The 22,095-nt window shown below is 37.4% G+C and overlaps 1 protein-coding gene across 4 annotated transcripts in view; it reads left to right on the top strand.

Moving 5' to 3' along the window:
* tulp4a (TUB like protein 4a) overlaps nt 1–22,095 on the top strand; it is a 175,678-nt gene that overhangs the window by 133,411 nt on the left and 20,172 nt on the right. For all 4 annotated transcript variants that reach the window (XM_069932188.1, XM_069932186.1, XM_069932185.1 and 1 more), the window contains 2 exons: nt 10,219–10,362; nt 17,149–19,628. In XM_069932188.1, coding sequence (XP_069788289.1) covers nt 10,219–10,362; nt 17,149–19,628 — 2,624 coding nt within the window. The remainder of the gene's footprint in view (nt 1–10,218; nt 10,363–17,148; nt 19,629–22,095) is intronic.

Genomic DNA, 22,095 nt, shown 5'->3' with positions numbered 1-22,095 from the left:
TTACAAAGTCTAGTATTCTCAGATATCTGAAATTTTTCCTTCATTCTACTGAAAGTAATAAATTTCCCCACTTCAAATCAATCCTCAATCTTCTTAATACCATGACACTGCTAAATCCTTAAAAATTGACCCCCTATAGAAAATTGAATAAATCTATTTTGAAATAATGGTGTTTTCCCTGACATCAAACATGCTCCCCCAACTTCCTTATCAACCATATTCCAAACCTCAATTAAATGCTTCAAAATAGGAGTTTCTCTATTTGATTTCAACAATTTTGAATTCCATTTATAAATAAAATCTTGAGGATTTGCTTCTCCTATTTTACTGAGTTCTATATTCACCCAAGTTGGAAGTTTATTTAAATCATACATTGCATTAATAAATTGCAACTGAGCTGCTTTATAATAATTCATAAAATAGGGAGTTGCAAACCTCCCAAATAATACTTACATATTAATTTCTCCAAGGAAACTGTCTCCATTTTCCCTTTTCATAAAAATTTCCAAACGCAAGCATTTATTCCTTAAAAATTTTTGAGGAATTGCAATTGGAATTGATTGAAAAAAAATTGTATTCCAGGAAAGCTATTTGTCTTAACACAATTAACTATCTATTGAAGTTGTAGGTAACGAATCTCATTTTTCCAAGTCCTCTTTTATTTTCTTCAATAATAGAGGGTAATTTATACCCAAATATTTTATTCCAGCATCTAGCCATCTAAAATTAATCTTTTCTTCTTTGGCTTGGCTTCGCGGACGAAGATTTATGGAGGGGTAATGTCCACGTCAGCTGCAGGCTTGTTTGTGGCTGACAAGTCCAATGCGGGACAGGCAAACGCGGTTGCAGCGGTTGCAAGGGAAAATTGGTTGGTTGGGGTTAGCGTGGATTCGATGCTGTCGGCCTCTGCCATCTCGAGTACTTCGATGTTAGGGATGAAGTCGCTCCAATGAATGTTGAGGATGGAATGGAGACAACGCAATCTTCTTCAGCATGATGCTGAAAGAAGCCATGAAAGACCTCAACAATGAAGACGCTGTTTTCATCCGGTACCGCACGGATGGCAGTCTCTTCAATCTGAGGCGCCTGCAAGCTAAAATTAATAGCATTGCGTATAATCCCCATTTACTAAAGGCATAATTTTACTTTTATTCCAATTAATTTTATAACCTGACACTTCTCCATTTTCTTTTAATCTTAATTTGACTTGGTCCAAAGAGTTTAAAGGATCTATTAAGTAAATCAAAACATCATTTGTAAATAAATTTATTTTATATTCTTCTTGATTCACCTTTAATACCATTTAGTTTTGAATCCTGTCTTATTAATTCAGCCAAAGGTTCAGTTGCTAAAATAAACAAAGCAGGTGACAATGGACAACCTTGCCTACTTGACCTAGTTAACCGAAAAGTTTCTGATACTTGATCATTACTCACCACCTTCGCGCCGGGATTCTTATATAATATTTTAATTCAATTTATGAATATCGATCCTAACCCATATTTTTCCAAAACTTTGAAGAGGAAACCCCATTCTAATCTATCAAATGCCTTTTCTGCATCTAAAGCTACCGCCACACTCAGATATCCCCTCTTTTGAGCTAAAGGCATTAAACTAATCAATCTTGCCACATTATCTGCAGATTTCCGATTTTTAACAAATGCAGTTTGATCCATGTGTATTAACTTTGTCAATCTATTTGCTGATACTTTAGCAACTATATTGTAATCAGCATTTAATAATTAAATTGGTCAATATGATGCTGGTTTCAATGGGTTTCTATCTTTCTTCGGTATCACAGAAATAATTGGGGTTGAAAAAGAATCTGGCAGAGAATGACATTCATTGCTTGATTTAATACTTCCATAAATGGAGGTATCAAAAGATCTTTACTTTCCTTTTAAAAAAATCTCTACAGGAAACCCATCTTCACCTGGAGATTTATTACTTTGTAATGAATTCATTACATCATTAACCTCCCTTGCCGTTAAAGGAAAACTCAAATCACTTTGCTCTTGGGCATTTAAATTAGGTAAATTTACTTGAGATTAAAATTTAGTAATCTTATTCTCGTCCTGAACCAACTCTGATTGATATAATTCAAAATTTAAAAAATTAAATATATCATTAATTTCTTGTAATTTATACGTAATCCCATCCAAACTTTTTCTCCCTACATTAATTGTTCTAGATGATTGTTCTGTTTCCAATTGCCATGCAAAGACCTTATGAGCTCTTTCTCCCAATTCATAATATCTCTGTTTTATCTTCTGAATTAATTTTTCAGTTCTATGTCTGAATAGTTGGAGTTTTTTACTAATTAATTGCCTTTTCTTCAGAAGATTTACTTTTCAAATCCTTTTCCAACTTTCCTATCTCTTGTTCCAACTGATTTGTCTTTCTTAATCTTTCTTAATTTTCACTGAATAACTTGTTATTTGACCCCTTATATAAGCCTTTAATGCATGCCATATGATAAATTTATTATCTACTGAATTAGAATTTTTTCCAAAAATAATTGAATTTTGTTTTCTTATAAAAATCACATAAATCCACTCTTTTCAGAAACATAGTATTAAACCTTCACCTACAAGGTGAATTTTTACTTAGAAATTTGAATGTACCAATAAAAGTGGAGAATGATCGGATAATATTCTAGCTTAATATTCAAAGATCAACTATACCCTGTAATTGCGCTGATATAAAAAAGAAATCTATTCTTGAATAAGAATCATGTCTATGTGAATAAAAAGAGTGATCTCTCTCTTTAGGGTTCAACCTATGCCAAATATCTATTAAATTTAACTCCTTCATCAAACTTAATGTAATCTTTGCCATTTTAGCTCTCACTACTGATTTTGTTGATTTATCCAATAGTGGATCAACAATTAAAATCACCCCCTATTAATACCTTTTCATGTGATTCTGCTAAATGTAAAAATGTATCTCGTATAAAATCCTCATCATCTACATTTGGTGCATAAATATTCATTAGTGTTACATTTCAGAATAAGTTTGACAGTGAATCAAAATATCTCTCCACATCTTGAATTTTCACTGGTAACATTTTAAAAGTTAATATTGATACTCCTCTTCTTTTAGAATTAAAAGATGAAGCCATCACTTGACCAACCTATTCCCTTTTTAATTTTAAATGTTCTTTCTCTGTTAAATGTGTCTCTTGCAAAAATGCAATATCAACCTTCATCTTTTTCATAAATGCTAATATTATTCCTTTTAATTTAACTGTTGAGCCCATTAACATTAAAACTAAGAAAATTTAATGTATAATTTCCAGCCATTATCTTAATTTCAACTCTTTCAGTCCAATTCTTCCAGGTCTCTTCCATCAAATCAAACCAACTCCTGTGTTCATCTCTGTCCCAAAGAAAAAAGAGAAATTTAAAATTAACATTTCAAAAATTACTATTACTTCCAAAAGAAAAAAAAACCCCAAAAATGCTGTATATATAAAAAAAAAGAACAGCACTACTTCCCTCCACACTGCGGGTTGTGGCTCTTGCCACAATATGGCTCATAATGGTTAAGAAAAGAAAGAAAACATCTGACCCCCCCCCCCGGGAAAAATTACAAAGTTCACGGAAAAAATCTGTACCCCGCTGCCTCAAGTTTAGCATTTACTTGAGCATAATTACTTATAACTGTTTCACTCTGGTCATCTGGACCTCTCTGCAACTCCTGTGATTATGTTGAAATTGCATCGACATGGCTCTCTTTGGTGTAAGCTGTGTTTGTAACACTTCCCTTTTTGGTTCTTGATGAGGACTTGAATCTTCTGCTCTCACTTGATGATCTTTAATTGGAGGAAGTGATTCTGCAAATGCTCTCACATCTCTTTCTTCCACAAAGAATCTAGGTCGACTTTCTCCAAAAACACCTTTAATGTGGCTGGATGTCTAAAAGTAGACTTGTAACCTTTTTTTTCCCTAAGGATTGCCTTCACTGAATTAAATTTTTTTCTTCTGTTCACCACTGCCTTACTCAAATCTGCATAAAAGAACATTCTATTTCCCTCAATAATCATAAGCCCATTATTTTGTTTTGTTTTTTGCACCACTATTCTTAATATTTTTTTCTTTATCTAAATATCGTAAACATTTAACCAGTATAGCCTTAGGTGGCTTGTGTGACTGTGGTTTTCTCCTTCAAGCTCTATAAGCCCTCTCCAATTCAATTCCATTTGGAAAATTTTCTTCTCTCAAAACTCTAGGAATCCATTATTGGAAAAATTTCACAGGATCTTCATTACCTTCAGTATCTTCTTTAAGACCAGAAATCTTAACATTATTTCATCAACTTTGATTTTCTAATATGTCTATCTTTTCGATCATCTCCTTCCTCTGTATTTCCCACGCACTTCAAGAATTTTCAATCCTCTCTATTTTACTGACTTCTGCAGAATATTTCACCATGTCACCTCTAATGTTCTTTATATCTTCTCTTAAATTGACTCAACATTAATGAGGTATATTCCTGCATAGCCAAATCTTGATCTTTAACCTCTTCGTCATCCTCTTCATCTTCATCCGATCCTTCTTGGTCTCCTTTATCCTCTTGGTCACTGCCTTTGTTAAAGACAGATGCTTCTGACAGCTTTTCTATCTCAAGCTGCAGTACCTTCTGACAACTCTGATGGAGGCAATGCTGTCTAACTTCCATTCAGCAGCATATTTGTCCTCTTCATGCATATATAGTTGCACACCTTCACGCACATGCGCTAATGTTTGATAGTCCCTAGAGAGAGATGTAAAGTTTCAGTCCCATCTTCTCCAGCTCCCTGGAAGGGTGGCACTGTTACTGACTTAAAGAAAGCATTCTCGTTCGCATCATTCGTGGTGAGAGCAGAGACTGAGACCCAGACTCCTTTGTCAAGGTTGGCTGCATTTTCTCCATTTGCTGCATTTCTTTACTCACAGTTTTATTCTTAGCTGTCTTCTTTGCTCTAAATGCCATATCCAGCGCAATGTAGGTTGGTTCTGGAGGTTTTTGTTGAACTTTTTTAAAAAAGTTTTTAAAATTTGAGTTTTGATATTATTCCCCAGGGAGACTTCAGATCCACCTCCTTCCCTCACACTATTATGCTCCGCCCCCTCCCCCCCCCCAGGTAACAGCATTCTTGATTTCAAATAAACAGGATAATTTAGACAATCCTTACCCCTTGTCTAGTGTGGAAAATGTTTATGCTGGAGTTTGCCTGGCTAACAATACATTTCTTATCACAAAAGCACAGAAAAGTAGGAACAGGAGTGGACGACCAGACTCTTTGAGCCTGACCTGCCATTCAGCATGATCATGGCCTCAAATCCTCTTCTTTACCAGTACCCCACCACCCTTAGTTTTAACCGATTGGCCCCTTGTTTAGTTGTGTAACCTTATTCGTGACTTTCCCACAAGTGAAAATATCTCAACATTTATAGTCAAGCTCCTTCAGGAACTTGTATTTTTGAATAATGTCATCCCTTATTCTTCTAAATTCCAAGGAATACCTATTCAAACTGTCTTGCCTGTCTTGATAGGACAATTCTCTCATCCCAGAAATTAGCATGCTAAATCTCTTTTGGACTGCTTCCAATGGTAAGGCATCCTTTTTTGGAAACGGAACCAAAATGGCCTCACCAGCATCCTGCACAACTGGGACAAACCCTTCTTTTAAACTCCAGCTCTATAATAAAAACCAATGTGTTGCCTGCTTCCTTAACTACTTCGTAGAGTCAGAACAATACACCAAAACAGACCTTTCAGTCAGACATCTGTACCGACTGAGATGCCTATCTATTCTCACCCCATTTCCTGTTAACCATATAACCATTTACGGAGCGGAAACAGGCCATGTTGGTCTTTCGAGTCCGCACCGGTTCACTGATTTTGTGCGCCCTCTTCAGGCAATCTTGCCACACTTTTCTCTGTTAATTTTCTATCCAAAAGCTTTTTAAATACTATGATTAAATCTGCTACCACCGTTAGCAGCTTGTTCCACCACCTTCTCTGTCATAAGGTTGCCCTTTAAGTATGTCCCTTCACACCAAGCATATGTCCTTGAGTCTCCTCCAGCCTTTGAAAAAGAATGTGACTATCTATCCTTCACAAAAATGCTGGAGAAACTCAGCAGGTCACACAGCGTTCATCGGATCTGCTGATTTTCACCAGCACTTTTTTGTAATGCACTACAACCACCGTCTGCAGACTATTTACCTAACTATGCCCCTCATAATTTTATAAATCTCTTCACGGTCATCTCTTGGCCTTCTTTGCTCCATTAAGAACAATCCCATCCTATCCAGTCTCTCATAACAAAAGCATTCCTTTTTAGGCAACGTCCTGATGAATTTCTTCACTTTTTTAAAAAATGCGACCACATCATTGTGATGTGGTGACCAAAACAGTGCACTGTAATCAATACAATTACACTATTTGTTGGGTCTGCCATCTTATTTGTTGTGAATAATGCACTTGATCATCCAGATTTATCTGAATTTCCTTTATTAACAGTCATTCCTTGTAGATAATCTGTCTTTTGATTTCTCTTACCAAAGCACAGGACCTCACATTTCTCCTCATTAAACTCTTTTTGCCAGGTTTTTGCCACTAACTTAATCTATCTGCAATCTTTTGCTGAATCATAATGTCCTCATCACACCATGTCCTTCCATCTATTTTCATTTCGTCAGCAAACTTGAAAACCTTAATTTTGTTCCCTTCTCAAGGTCATGAATATAAATGCAAAACGATTGAGGGCCAAGAACTGATCCCTGGTGTACTCCACTAGTTATATATCTCCAGCCTGAAAATACCCCATTTATTCCAACTCTTTGTTTCCTTTGTGACAATTAGTTTGCAATTTATGGTTCACATTTCCTTCAGTACCATGAGCTCATAATTTATGCATCATCCTCTTGTGTGGCACTTGTTAAATGGCTTTTGGACATCAAAATAATTGTTAATGGATTCCTTGCTATCAACTCTTGCAGAATTCTCAGGATTCAAGCAAACAATTTATCTTTCATAAAACCCATGTGACAAAGTTTAATTAATCATTTAGGAAAGCTGAATTTAGTTACTTTAATTATTCACTATCATCTTGCCAACAGTGTTTGCTAAACTATCTGGCCTACTGTTCCCCATCTTCTGTCTTTACCTTTTAAACATAAGACTCATGTTGGATGTTTTCAAATCTTCTGTTACCCTTCTTGAATTTAGTTGATTTTGAAAAATATCAACAAATGGGTCCACTATCTCTGCAGCCACTTCCTTTAAGTCCCTTGTATGTTGGCCATTGAGTCCTGGCAAATTTTCTGCCCCGGGAGCTTCCCAATTGCAACACATAGCCTCAGCTGGTTGTGCATCATCAGTTGGAGCAAAAAAAAAGAATTGTCAACATTGTGGTCGGGAACCTTTCATCAGGAGTCCTGATGTTCTGCCAACCCATATATTCCTTCCTTAAAAAAAAGTACTAAACCCTCCCTACCCCATAACCCTCTATTTTTCTTTCATCTATGTGTCTGTCTGAGTCTCTTTAAAAGCCTCCAATGTTTCAACCTCCACCACCATCCCCAGCAAGGTATTCCAGGTACCCACAACTTTCTGTGTAGAAAAAAAAAACTTATCTCTGATGTATCCCCTAAACTTCCCTCCCTTAACTTAGTACATATGTCCTCTGGTGTTAGCTGATCCTGCCCTGGGAAACAGGTGCTGGCTGTCCACCCTATCTATGTCTCTCATAATCTTTGATACTTAGTCAACCTCAAAGTCCAACTCAGCATTTTAACATTACATAATAAAAATAATGTTGGATCTATTGGTCATTGAATCTTTAAAACTTTCTCTAGAAATTCTCTAAGTTGTATCCAAGTTGAATGTAAAAAAGAACCTATCTCTTTACAACATCAAAAACATAAATCTGAAGAGATTAAATTATATTTCTTTACTTTCTGAGGAGTTAAATACAATTGATGTATAAAATTATAATGAACTAATCTATATCGGACATTAGTAATCTTAATCATACTATCCTTACATATAGTTCTCCAATTCTCTTGAGCAATTGAGTTATCTAGTATTGGTGAGAAGAGTATGGCACAATTTATTTATTTAAAGAGATATATATATATATTATATCAAAATAAACTTTTTCCTTTACTCTTAATCAGTTTTTGAAAATATGGAATCGGAAAGGAATTAAAACTGTTGAAGATTGTTATGAAGCTGGTTACTTTATTTCTTTTCAAAGAATGAAAGAAAAATATGAAATTCCAAATAATACTTTTTTTGTTATTAAGTTAAGGCTTTATTGTTGGATAATTTTGGACTTTCTTTAAGATTACCAAGACAATCAAAATTTAAAATTTGGCTTATGGAAGGTGGTCCAAAAAAAGTTTATTTCTGAAATGTATAAATTATTACAAAATAAGATGCCTAAATTAGATATTCATAAATCGAGATTAAAATGGGAAAAAGATTTGGGAAGAAAGTTTTATTTGACAAATCATACTTTTTCATTAGCTGTTCAAATGACACAAGTTGCCCTCGTTCATGACAATTCTCAATAGACCCTTCCAGCACCAGGTGTCCAGGATCTTATTATCCAGAGTCTTTAATCTGTTCTGGGACAAGGGAGTTTTAGAAGATAAGCCCACTGTTGGCCTGATACACTGATTTATTTTTTCCCATGTCTGAATCACATGTTTTAATATGGGGTTATCTGTTTCCTTTCATATCAATTTACTGTCACATTTATATATTAATTCTCCTGCTATCTTTTCTCCTACCATGTGCAGTCCAATTTTTGGCCAGGAGGGGGATACAACCTTCCTCATAGAGAAAAACGATAAATCTCGACTGTGCCACCGAATAGTCTTTTTTGAAGTCTGGTAATTTCAGACCTTCCATTTTGTAACCCTAAATCAATTTTTCCATAGAGACCCTAGTCACCTTATTGTCCAAAATAACTTCCTGACACATCCATTGAGTGTTTTAAAGAAGCTCTAGGGCAAAGGGATGGGCAAGGACTGAAATAAATATTGCAGTCTTGGCATTGCCTTCATTTTAACACAATTTACCCTGCCCACAAAAGTTATGGGCAGGGATTTCCATCGATCCAATGGTTCCAGATCAAAGAGAGGTAATTGATTTTCTAGTGTATATTAATGTGTAAGGAACAACTTTAACAGTTGATTATGATTGAAGTGTTCCTTTTTGAACTCGATCTCCAACGAATTGTTTTCAAAGAATTGAATGTTCTGTTTGCTGGCCAACAGATATACTTGTCTGATACACATCTTTTTAAGTTATAAACAGGGTCAGCACAAGAATGTATGTTAGATGGGGGCTCATTCTGTGGATGGAGGGGGTGGTTGCAAGCTGGAACCTACCTGTCTGATGGAGGAGGGGTGCTAGTTAGGACCTACCTGTTCTTTACACCATCTACCCTTCCGACGTGGGACACAAGGGCAATTCTTTTATTGTGTCAAGCTTCACTAGACACTACTGACACTTGATGCATGGTAGTGACATGGCCGGGGGAAGGTAGAGAGTTGCTAGCGTCCATCAACCTAAACGCTAGTGTCATGGGAGAGATGGGGGTGGGTCTGGGATGGACAGCGTTTCGTTTGGAGGAGGGGGTGCAATGCTGCGGATGCCTCCTCTTGGCACTGACCCTGGTTATAAATCCTGAATTGTTAAAACAATCAACATCACTATTCATATTTTTAAGCCATTTGTATTTTTTAAACTGAATAGGCAGATAAAACTGTATAAAACCCACTAGGCTTTCCAATAAAGGAAGGAGTGACTGCAAAGTCTTATAAATGTGAAATGTATTAAGTTGGATTATGAATTGGGTCCTCTTTTGGTTTAAGTACCAAAGGAAAACAATTCTCTATTTCATAATAATACACATGTTGAATGGGGACTACAACACAAATTTTAGGATCTTTTTGAGGTGAACCAGTGGCATAAAATGCAATTCCTTCTGTGACTTTTTTCATTGCCATTTATATATGAATATATATTTTCTCGATATGAAAAGTAAGTATCTTCCGATATATTCTTCCCCTATGCTCTCAGTTCTTAGTTCAGTGAGCTCTTCTTTCCTAGTTGCTTTGTAGCTACATTGAGCTTAATTATAATTTAGGTTGTTTGCTAATGTATTTAAAAGCATGTAACACTTGTGATTTACTTCAATTATCCTGACATTTTCAGTAATCTATAAAACTAGCCTGCTCCATCTTCAGCCAAGACAAATGACGATCTACCTACCAGAAGTACGCAAGCTATCAATGGATTTAATCAACATGTCTCTGTTCAATCCTAATGTTTTCAGTGAAGATGAGGATGATCTTGCAGGTGAGTCTCTAGCTGGAATTGTATAAGAATTGTAAACTAATAGAAGACGCAATTTGCTTTATCTTAAATATTATGATGAATTCTTCATGGATCTTGACATCCTGCACCTTTTTCCCAGGTGTATTTGTGACTTGGCAGTGTTACTTTTGTTTGATGTTCAACATCTTAACAAATATACTAAATTTGACAACGTTGTGATAGTTGGAAATTTTAATTTTCCAAATATGGACTGGGACTCCCATCCTGTAAAAGTGCTAGATGGCTTGGAATTTATCAAATGTGTTCAGGAAAGTTTTCTAAATCAATATATAGAGTTACCAACTAGAGAGAATACAATACTGGATCTCTTTTTAGGGAAGGTGACAGAAGTACCGGATGTGTTGGGGAATATTTTGGGTCCAGTGATCATAATGTCATTACTTTCAAATTAATTATGTCTGGCCCTCGGGTTGAGGTTCTAAATTGGAGAAAGGCTAATTTTGGGGAAATGGGAATGAATTTAGAATAAGTGGATTGGGATAAATTGCAAGGATGTGCGAGGTAAGTAGAGGAACTTCTAAGGTGAAATTTTGAGAGTACAGAGTTTTTAATGTTCCTGTCAGGATTAAAGGCAAGGTTAGCAGGCATAGAGAACCTTGGTTTTCAAAGAATATTGTGGATCTGGTTCAGAAGAGAGGGGTTTATAGCAGATAAAGGCAACATGGAGCAAATGAAGTACTTGAGGAGTGTAAAATATGCAAGAAAAACCTCAAGAAAGAAATTAGGAGCTAAAAGAAGAGGAGGTTGCTTTGGCAGACAAGGTGAAGGAAAATCCTGAGGGTTTCTACAGGTATATTAATAACTAAAGGATAGTAAGAGACAAAATTGGTCCCCTTGAAGATCAGAGTGGTTGACTTTCTATGGAGCCAAAAGAGATGGGGGAGATCTTAAATTATTTTTTAAAATTAATATCACTCAGAAAATGGGCACAGAGTCGTGGAAAGTAAGGAAAACAAGCAGTGAGGTCATGCAACTTATGCAGATTAAAGAGGAGGAAGTGTTTGCTGTTTTAAAGCAAATCAGGGTGGATAAATTGCCAGGGCCTGACAAGATATTCCTCGGATCTTGAGGGAAGCTAGAGTAGAAATTTCAGGTGCTCTGGCAGAAATATTTAAAATGTCCTTAGCAAGGATTGGAGGGTAGCTCATATTGTTTCGTTGTTTAAAAAAGGCTTCAAAAGTAACCCTAGAAATTATAGGCTGGTGAGCCTACTGTCAGTAGAAGGTACATTATTGGAAGGTGATCTAAGAGATCAGATATACAATTATTTGGATAGCCAGAAACTGATTTAGGATAGCTAAACACTCTTGGTCATGTTTAACCAATCTTGTAGAGTTTTTCGAGGAGATTACCAGGAAAGCTGACAAAGGAAAGGCTATGAATGTTGTCTACGTGGAGTTTGGTAAGGCCTTTGACAAGGTTCCACATGGGAGGTTAGTCAGAAAGGTTCAGATGCTAGGTATTCATGAAGTAATAAACTGGATTTGACAATGATTGGACCGGAGATGCCAGAGAGTAGTGGTGGATGATTGCTTTGCAGAGGCCTGTGACAAGTGGTGTGCCTCAGGGATTGGTGCTGGGACCATTGATGTTTGTCATCTATATCAATATTCTGGATGATAATGTGTTAAATTGGATCAGTAAGTTTGCAGGTGACACTAAGATTAGAGACATTTTCAGAGTTTGCAGAGGGATGTGGACCAGCTGAAAAAATGGGCTGAAAAATGGCAGATGGAATTTAATGCAGACAAGTGTGAGGTGTTACATTTTGGATGGACAAACCAAGAAAGGACATATAGTACACAGTAAATGGTAGGGCATTGAGGAGTGCGGTAGAATAGAGGGATCTGGGAATACAGATACATAATTCCATGAAAGTTGCATCACAGGTGGATAGGGTTGGAAAGAGAGCTTTTGGTATAATGGCCTTCTTAAATCAATGTATTGAGTATAGGAGTTCGGATGTTATGGTAAAGTTGTTTAAGACATTGGTGAGACCAAATTTGGAGTATTGTGTGCAGTTTTAGTCACCTAACTACAGGAAAGATATCAAATAGATATGAAGAGTGCAGAGAAGATTTACTAGGATGTTTCCCAGACTTCAGGAACTGAGTTACAGGGAAAGGTTAAACACGTTAAGACTTTATTCCCCTGAGGGGAGTTTTGAGGGGGTTAGACAGGGTAAATATAGATAGGCTTTTTCCACTAGGGGTAGGCGAGCTACAAACCAGAAAATATGGGTTAAGACTGAAAGGGGAAAAGTTAGGGGGAACATCTTCACTCAGAGAGGTGGGAGTGTGGAACGAGTTGCTAGCTGAAGTGGTGAATGAAGGCTCAATTTTAACATTTAAGACTTCAGACTGGTACATGAATGGGAAAGGTATGGAAGGCTATGCAGGTCAGTGGGACTAGGCAAATACAAATTGGTCAGCACAAACTAGAAGGACTGAAGAGGCCTGTTTCTGTGCTGTAGTGTTCTATGGTTCTAATTAATATTTAACACACCATTTCTTCACCAAGAATTTTTTAAGCCACATCAGTCTTTTTCGTTACTGACAACACAACATGGACATATTTTTTATGATGCAATTTAAATTGTTAGTCCTCTAGTTTCTCTCAAAATTATGGTTCAAGGGTAATTGAAATGTACATACAGTTTGCATTTTATTCAAGGAATGAAGAAGATTACTTGTACACAGCCAATTTATTGTGTGGTCTTCATGATGACTGAAACTCGCTTTGTTTTTTTAAAATGTAAACTGTTATATCCAATTTGCTTTATTAATGTTTTAACTTTAGAGATAACATTTAGATTCATTATTGTACCTTTTATTAAGTATAATTAATAAAGTTTCTCAGAATGATGAGATTTGATAGTGAGCAAATGGAATGAATACAAGAGAAAAGTAACAGGAATAGGCCACCAGGTTCCTCAGGCCTTTTGCCATTCATATAACCATATAACCACTTACAGCACAGAACAGGCCAGTAGATCATGGTTGATCTACCCAAGGATTTTACTCCTCTCTGTGCCTGTTCCTAAAAGACCTGAATTCATCCCATCTTTCAAAAATTTCTCCAGTGAGCACTTCAGTGATTCATCACTCTTGGTGATGAGAGGTTCTGCACAACTCAATTTTTTGTCACTCTGACCATAAGTTCAAGACTCTCGCAGTAGTGGAGATATCTCGACACGAACCATGTCATTATCCCCTCAAGAAGCTTACATGTTTCAATAGATTACCCCACATTCTTCTAAACTCTAAAGCCATTCATGATAGCACATTCTCTCACCCCAGGAATTAACCACTGATGTTATTTTATTTTTCCTTAACGATGAGGACCATAACTGTGCAGAGTATGCTAGATGTGGCCTCACCAGCACTCTGTACAAATGTAACAATACTTACCTTTTACAAATCCAACTTCCATACAATAATGGCAGATTTGTTGTTTTCTTCCTATGTTGCTTGCTGCATGACCATGATAACTTACTGTTTAATTGTCAAGATTAAATCTATTCCTTTCCTCTGGATACTTGCACTCTTTATCTATTTAGGTAAAAGTATTCTTCTTGAATCCTCTTGTGGAAAGGGAATACTGTGTCATGTTGCAGGCCCCAAGTATTCTCATTGCAGAATGCTCTCCCTCCATTTATGTGTCATTAGCAAGCTTGTTTACCTTGTATTTTAGAGAAACACAAGATGCAAGGGGAACTCAGCCGGTCAGGCAGCATCCAGCAAAGGATAGTCGATGTTTCAGGCCAAAGTCCTTCATCAGGAATAGCAAGAAATGTGCAGACACCCAAATTAAAGGAGAGGGATCAGTGGACAGGTGCCCCTAAACCTTTCCCCTTCCACCCTAAAACCATATCCTCTCAAATTTATCTCTTCTATGAAAGAGCTTACTTGCATTTACTCTGTCTATATCCCACATAATTTTGTCAACCTCTATCAAATCTCCCCTCAATCTTCTACGTTGCAATTTCTACACTAGTCTCCCTCAAGGTCTGAGGGAATATCATCAAGCATGGGAGATTTATCTATCTTTATTTACTGAAAGCACTTCTTCCTATTTAATCTCTATGTTCCATGCCACTACTGCTTGTTTCCCTTCCTTATACACTATACCAACTTTCTGAGTAAATACTGAGGCAAAAAAACTGATTTAAAATATCACCTTTCTCATTAGGCTCCACACATAGATGACCATTCTGATCTTCTAGGGGACCAATTTTGTTCCTTACTATCCTTTTACTCTCAACTTACTTGTAGAAACTCTTCAGGTTTACCTTTACATTATCTGCCAAAGCAACCTCATGTCTTCTTTTTGCCTTTATGATTTCCTTCTTAAGTAGTTTCTTACATTTTCTATACTCTTCTAGAACCTCATTTGCTCCTTGTTGCCTATACCTGCAATACACCTCTTCTTCTTAACCAGATTGCCAATATCTCTTGAAAATCAAAGTTCCCTATGCCTGTCAACTTTGCCTTTAATCCTGACAGGAACATCCAAACACTGCACTCTCAGAATTTCGCCTTTGAAGGCCTTCCATTTAGTGAACACAGCCTTGCCAGAAAACAACTTATCTCAATCCACTCTTCCTAGATCCTTTCTCATTTCCACAAAATTGGCCTTTCTCCAATTTAGAATCTCAATTCAAAGACCAGACCCATCCTTATTCATAATTGAAACTAATAAAATTATGGTCACTGGACCCAAAATGTTCACCTACACATAATTCTGTCACCTGACTTGACTGGTTCCCTAATAGAAAATCAAGTATTGCATCCTCTCTTATTGGTACCTCTATGTTGATTTAGAAAACATTCCTGAACACGTTTGACAAACTCCAAGCCATCCAGCCCTTTTACAGTGGGAGTCCCAGTCCATACACATGCCATCCTCTAGCTCCCATCTCCTTATCTCTCTTCCTCCTATCAAAGTGCCTCTTCCTCAGCCCTCTGCCTCTTCATATCATCCCTACCTTTATTCCCATTAATTCCCCCCTTCTACCTATATTCACCTATCACCTGCTATCTTGGGCTCCTTCCAATCCCCCAAACCCTTTTATTCAGATGTCTTCCCTCATCTTGTTATTTCTGAATGGAGGGTTTTATCTATTGCCTTCCATGGATGCTGCCGACCCACTGAGTTCCTCCATTATTTTGTGCATTCCTCCAGTTTACAACATTTGCAGTCTCTCTTTACTTTGTGTTTGCTTTCTCCTTCTAGTTATTAATAAAATAATTGAGGGTCAGGGACAGATCTTTAAACACTCCACTAAGTTAGGTTTCCCCCCCAATATGGGGGGGGGGGGGCGGGGGGCATCATTTCTGTTTCTCTGCCTTCTATGTCTTCTAGTATTCAATCCATGCAAATACATTTTCCCCCAGGACCATGAGGTCTTATCATGTGCATCACCCTTTTATGTAGCATCTTATTGAGTGCCTTCTGGAAATCCAGATAAGGTACATCACAGATTATCTTCTAATGACTCTGCTTGTTACATTCTCAGAAGTCTACAGACTATGTTAAACATGATTTGCCTTTCAGAAAAACTTGGTTTAATTGAATTGATTTTAATGGCTAATTAATTCATTAACTTGATACAAATGCCTAAGTCCTTCTGCTCTCTCCAATACCACTTCCTTCAGCCACCTAGAATTCAAGCCATCAGGACCTGGCAGATTATCCACTCTAATAGAAGAGATGAAACTTGAAAAGTCAGTCTTTACAGCCCACGTGGCACTTTCAGTTTTTACCAGTTTTAAGCTGCCTGTTCTCTAATCCTCTGTTCATGCTAATGTATTTATTACCTGCAATGTCATAGGCTCTTGCCTTGTAACTTGGAGTCAGAGTCTTACAGTTCCAAACAGGCCCTTCAGCTTAACATCTATGCCGACCAAGTTGTCTACTCAAACAAGTCCCATTTGCATGATTTCAGCCCATATTCATCTTTATCTTTATCTTTCTTCTCTATTTACCTGCCCAAATACCACTTTTTCTGGCAGCTTGTTCCATATACCCACCATCCTTTGTATGGAAACAGATTGAGATTAAGAGTTATAGAATCATACAGCAATGAAACAAGCCATCAGGCCACCATTTGCACTGACCATTTCAAGTAATCCTAATCACATCCCTTTTTTATTCTCTCCATGTTCCCATCATCTCCTTCCAGATTTTTTACTCACCTACACATTAGGGGCAATTTACAGAGACCAAATAACCTACCAACACACACATCTTTAGGATGTGTGAGGCAACCAGTATCCCCAAGTGAAATCCAAGTAGTCACAGGGAGAATATACAAAATCCATAACAACAGCAACATGAAAGGTCAGGCTCTGGATTGACCAAATTTTGTCCAATATCCTTTCATATTTTGGCCCCACTCCACTCCTTGCTCCATTCACATACGTGACATTGCCTCCTTTGTACTCTCGTCTCAATAATTGTTCCTGATCAAAATGTTGACTGACCATTTCTACCCGTGGATGCTACCAAATCTACTGAGTCCCTCCAGCAGCTCATGGTTTGTTAAAGATTTCAGCATCTGCAGTTTTTCTACATAATTTTTAAAACATTTATGTAGTGCATTTATTTTTAAAATTACAAACTACACTGCGCCTGAGACACCACAATACAAGGCTATCAGAAAAGCAGTAGAGGTTTGCTTTGTTACAAGTTATGGCAAGTTTTGCTTTGTATTTAACTACCATATTTCTCCCTTTGCTCCCACAGTGAATGGAACATCTGGAGCTCCTGAAAACAACCCTCCTTGCACTGTTAATATTCCCATTGCACCCATCCATAGTTCTGCACAAGCTATGTCCCCCACTCAGAGTATTGGACTTGTCCAGTCATTACTAGCTAATCAAAATGTGCAGCTTGATGTCTTAACCAATCAGACTGCTGCTGCAGGAGCAATGGAACACACTTTGGACAGCTCCAGTCAGTATGCAATTCCCAATAGGTATTCTAATCCAGGACAGGCTATATTTGGAAGCATGGAAGCAGGCCGTATGACTGGTGGATCACAGCAGCCATCGCAACAGATCTCAGGGATGGTGCAAATTTCTTCTATAGAGCGTGTTGAAAGAGAGCCTGAGCACACTCAAAAAATCAAACCCTTGCGTACAGTGCCACAGTTGGTTGAAAGCGATGCAATGGTATTCTGCACAACTCCTGAAATTCAATTAGCTAAAATAAGTGCGCACCCACCTCCTCCATATCCAGGGACTACCACGGTTTCTGCAGTCACTCCTGTTACTGCTCCATCAGTGGATATCTGTCTGAAAAAAACAGATTTCTCCCTTTTTCCCACTGGACATCTGCAGACCCCGCTAGGTTATGAAAGAATCACAACATTTGACAGCAGTGGGAATGTGGAAGAAGTGTGTAGGCCTCGCATGAGAATAATGAGCAACCAAAACATGTATACACTTCCAGGCCCAGGGCAGTCGTCATTACGCATGCCTTCAGCAGATGCAAAGAAGATACAACAGGTATACGGTACATTAAATAGGTTAAATGTTGCTCATTGTGTTATTCCAAGTGGGGATCCACCACCTTATCCTGATGCAACTATTAGAAGGCACCGTATTGACAATAGCACCCTACAGATGCCATTGCGAAGAAATAGCAAGGATACCACAGTAAAGATATCTCAGCTTCCAGATTCCCAAAGAGTTGTTCAAAACGGTCATAAAACAAAAAATTCTGTATCTGCACAGTATCAACAAAATACTTTCCGATCTCCCCCTGCTCTCTATACCTGCAGTCAGTGTATCAGCAATGGAAGCAACAGTGGTAACATTGTTAGACAGGAACCACCCTCGGGAACTGGCTCTCAGCATAGCACTGTAATTGTGCACTCTTCTAGTACATCACCACTTTCTTCTCAGTCATCGTATAATCTGCTGAGCCCCCCAGACAGCTGTCATGATAGAACAGAATACATAAATAATGCTTTCACTGAGGACGAGTCCATTTTGCAGCCTTGCCAAATTGAGAAATCCATTAGGCATATTACATTAAATAATGAATTCACAATGAGCATGAAGCGACCACCTCCATATCAATGGGATCCAGCTGGGAGTGAGGAGATTTGGATCCCACAGGAAAGGCCAACTCAGATTTCAGCACCAGGGAATCATAAGCCCCCATCTCTTCTTCTGGGGCAATCACATGTGGAGATGTCACATGTATCATTTGTTCCAATTAAATCTACTAGTCCGACAGTCACTTTCCAATCAAACTATGGACTTACTTTACCATATCCTATAAATTACACTGCACCACCTATGGCAGCCTTTCAGGCGTCATTTCCTACCCCAGAAGCTATAGGTCCACCACCATATCCACAACAAGATCCTTCAGTAGTTGTCCAATCTAGTTATCCAGCTAATATTACCTGCTGTCCATTGCCACCAATGTATCCAACCAGTAACACATTTTCCAGTTTACAGCTCCCTCAGATTGCACTGCACCAATGGAATGCCTACAGTGCTTGTTCTCCAATGCATAGCTCACAAGGAACTTTGAACTTAAAGCCACATTTACTTGTTGAGAAATCTGGAATGCCTCCATTTCCAACAGAGCTTCAGGATCAAACAGGAACTGAAGTGATTGTGGAAACAGCTGACAATTTCCAAGAGGTTCTCTCTCTGACGGAATCTCCCCTGCCCCAGCGAACTGATAAATGCAACAAGAAAAGCCGCAAGCGGTTGGACAGTAGGCCAGAGGAAACAAACATGCAAGCAGTAACTGAAGGGAAGGTGAAAAAAGAGGCTAAGGCACTCACAGACTTAAATTCTCTTATTTCTAGCCCAAGGCTAGGTAGAGAAAAGAAAAAAATAAAAAGCCAAAAGGACCAGTTGAAATCCAAGAAGCTGAATAAAATGAGTGAGTTTCAAGATAGTTCAGAAAGTGAACCAGAGTTGTTCATTAGTGGAGATGAACTAATGAATCAGGGGCAGAGCATCAAAAAGGTTTGGAAAACGAAGAGAAACCTAAGGACAGCAAATGAAACAGATGAGCTGAAATGTCGAAGAGCAAATGATAAAGAAGATGGGAAACTGGGCAATCAAGGGTTTGTGTATGTAATGGCTAACAAGCAGCCACTGTGGAATGAAGCAACACAAGTCTACCAGCTGGACTTTGGCGGAAGAGTGACACAAGAATCAGCAAAAAACTTCCAAATTGAGTTGGATGGACGACAGGTAGGGTAAAAAGAAAAATAATTGCAGTTCTTTAACAGCAAAATCATTTGTGTATTTGTTTTTAGATACATTTGTTTAAAAACTACTTGTGTTAATGAGAGGGTGTTGGTTTGGCGTACAAGAGAAAGGGTTCTCTTGAACATGATAAGAATCATAGAATTGTGCAGCACAGAAAACTGTTCCCTTTTGGCTTGCGTCATCCAAGTCAGACTATTCATGTAATCCCATTTGCCTTCATTAGGCCCACATCCCTCTCCGTCCAAAGACCTTCTAAAACATTATTGTATCTTTCTATGTTATCTCCTCAAGCAGCTCGTTCTGGATGGTCACTACCCTCTTTGGAAACATACCTCCAGATCTTCTTGAAGTTTCTCCCCTTTCACTTAAACCTGTACCCTCCAATTTGACTCCCCTACTCTGAGAAAAAGATTATCCTTTCTATTAACTTCATAATCTTTTAAACCTCTTTAAGATAATCCCTCAGTCTCTTAGGATCAAGTGAAAATAAACCTAGCCTATTCAATCTCTCCTTGTAACTACCGCCCTCCATCCTGGTGAGTCATTTCCTTGTTCTATATTACAACCATGTCCTTCCTCCATTGTGGTGATGAGAACTATACACAACATTCCAATGCTTCCTTACCAATGAAGGGAAGGTCAAGATGCCATGTTTCATTCCATGTCCAAAACCACGAGAAATTATTGCTGATGCTTGCAAAAGCACAACTAAAACAAAAACGTTTGATAACTTTTTTTGGACAGAAGGTACTGTATTTTCACTTTTAATAGTACCTAATTGACTCATCATGTGCACCGTTTCATAACTCCAAAGGAAATGGGTCAATGACAATTTTTCTCAAGCAAAACATTTCAGTTGGGTCTAGAGCAGTGATTCTCAACCTTCCCTTCCTTTAAGCAACCCCTAACTAATCACAGAGCACCGATGGCACAGGGATTACTTAAAGTGGTAAGTGAGTGAAAAGAAAAAGGTTGAGAACCACTGAATTAAATAGATCAAAGACAGGCTTCAAAGTTAAGTAGAATTTTAATTCTAATGTCTCAAATCAGAGACACTTGATATGTTAATCTCCATCAGGGATGGCTCTGGTCAATTAATATTGATAAGGTACAGTGCCCTCGCCAGAATATCCTGTTTATAGAAATACCATGGCATTCAATACAAAAAGATTTTCCCAAGATCAAGATTTCTCATGCCTGATATAAATTGTTCACATTCTTTTATTGCCACTATTACATTTTCATGCTCAATATAACATTTCCATGCTCGCTATAAATTGTGTCATTCCCACAGCCGCTATAAATTGTGTGCATTCTTTCATTCCCACTATTTTCATTTTTAGCAGGAATTTGAACTCCATATGGAATTATTTATAAACCAGTTTTCATTGCCAGGAGCTTTCACTTAAGAGTTGTAAGGAATTAAATGCATGCCACTGGTCTGTTAAGTCCTATAATTCACTCTTCATATTACTTTGAATGATTTTAGCTATCCATGTTAACCAACTTTTGCTACCTGAGTACAATTTTAATGGTGAATTAATATTCACAGAATTACCAAGTGTATTTTCAAAATCTTCCATGAGTTATTATTGGTTCCATAATTAGAGGTAGTTACCAATATTAACAAATGGTTTTGTTCTCATTTTGGTTTCTCTTCCCAACTTCATATTAAATAAAAAAGAAAATTGACAAATAATAAATTGGAGCAGAAAATGTGCATGTTATTATTACAGTGTAAATAAGAAACTTTCTTAATAACCTATTCATGGAACTCTTAAAATATTTTTCCTGAAAATTAAATTAAACCCTTGCATTTTACAAAATTGAATAAAAAAGCAAACTTAGCTTAGCTTGGATAATCACTATGAATGCTATGGGAATGCACTACTCTCTGTTCTTTGAAACTGTTGCCAAGTGAAGTAAGCATTAATTGCACTGCTGATTGGCTTCTTGTGTCAATGGCAGGCTTAACATTGAAACAGGCTAAATGTTACAAATAGCCAGAACTTTTAAACGGAAAGGCTCATTGTGGCTTCAAAGGTTGGGGGAGGTTTCTAAACTGGAGTGAATAAGTAAAGTTAATTTCAGTTGATTGGGAAGTGAAGATAGAAAACAGTTCACACAGAGGTGTTTGAAGCTTGGACACAGAACTAACACTTGGTAAATATACATCTGAGATTTTAGTTAACGGTGTATGGGAGGGGACAGGATTATCGTTTAAGTAGACAGCAATTTACACATTGAGAGATATTAATTCTAAACCTCTCTTCAGATCACGGGGCCTGTATGTTCCTATCACATACAGTGCCCTCTCTAATGTTTGGGACAAAGATATTGTTTTCCTTTATTGACAAAAATTTGGATAGTTTGTTTAAATTAAATTATTTGCTATTACTTATTAAAATTAAAGATGATTTAAATAGGTGGAATTATTTACCTCTAATCA

The sequence above is a fragment of the Narcine bancroftii genome, chromosome 4, assembly GCF_036971445.1.
Source record: "Narcine bancroftii isolate sNarBan1 chromosome 4, sNarBan1.hap1, whole genome shotgun sequence".
NCBI lineage: Eukaryota > Metazoa > Chordata > Chondrichthyes > Torpediniformes > Narcinidae > Narcine > Narcine bancroftii.
The sequence above is the reverse complement of the archived record's forward strand: the minus strand, read 5'-3'. Positions and strand labels throughout refer to the sequence as shown.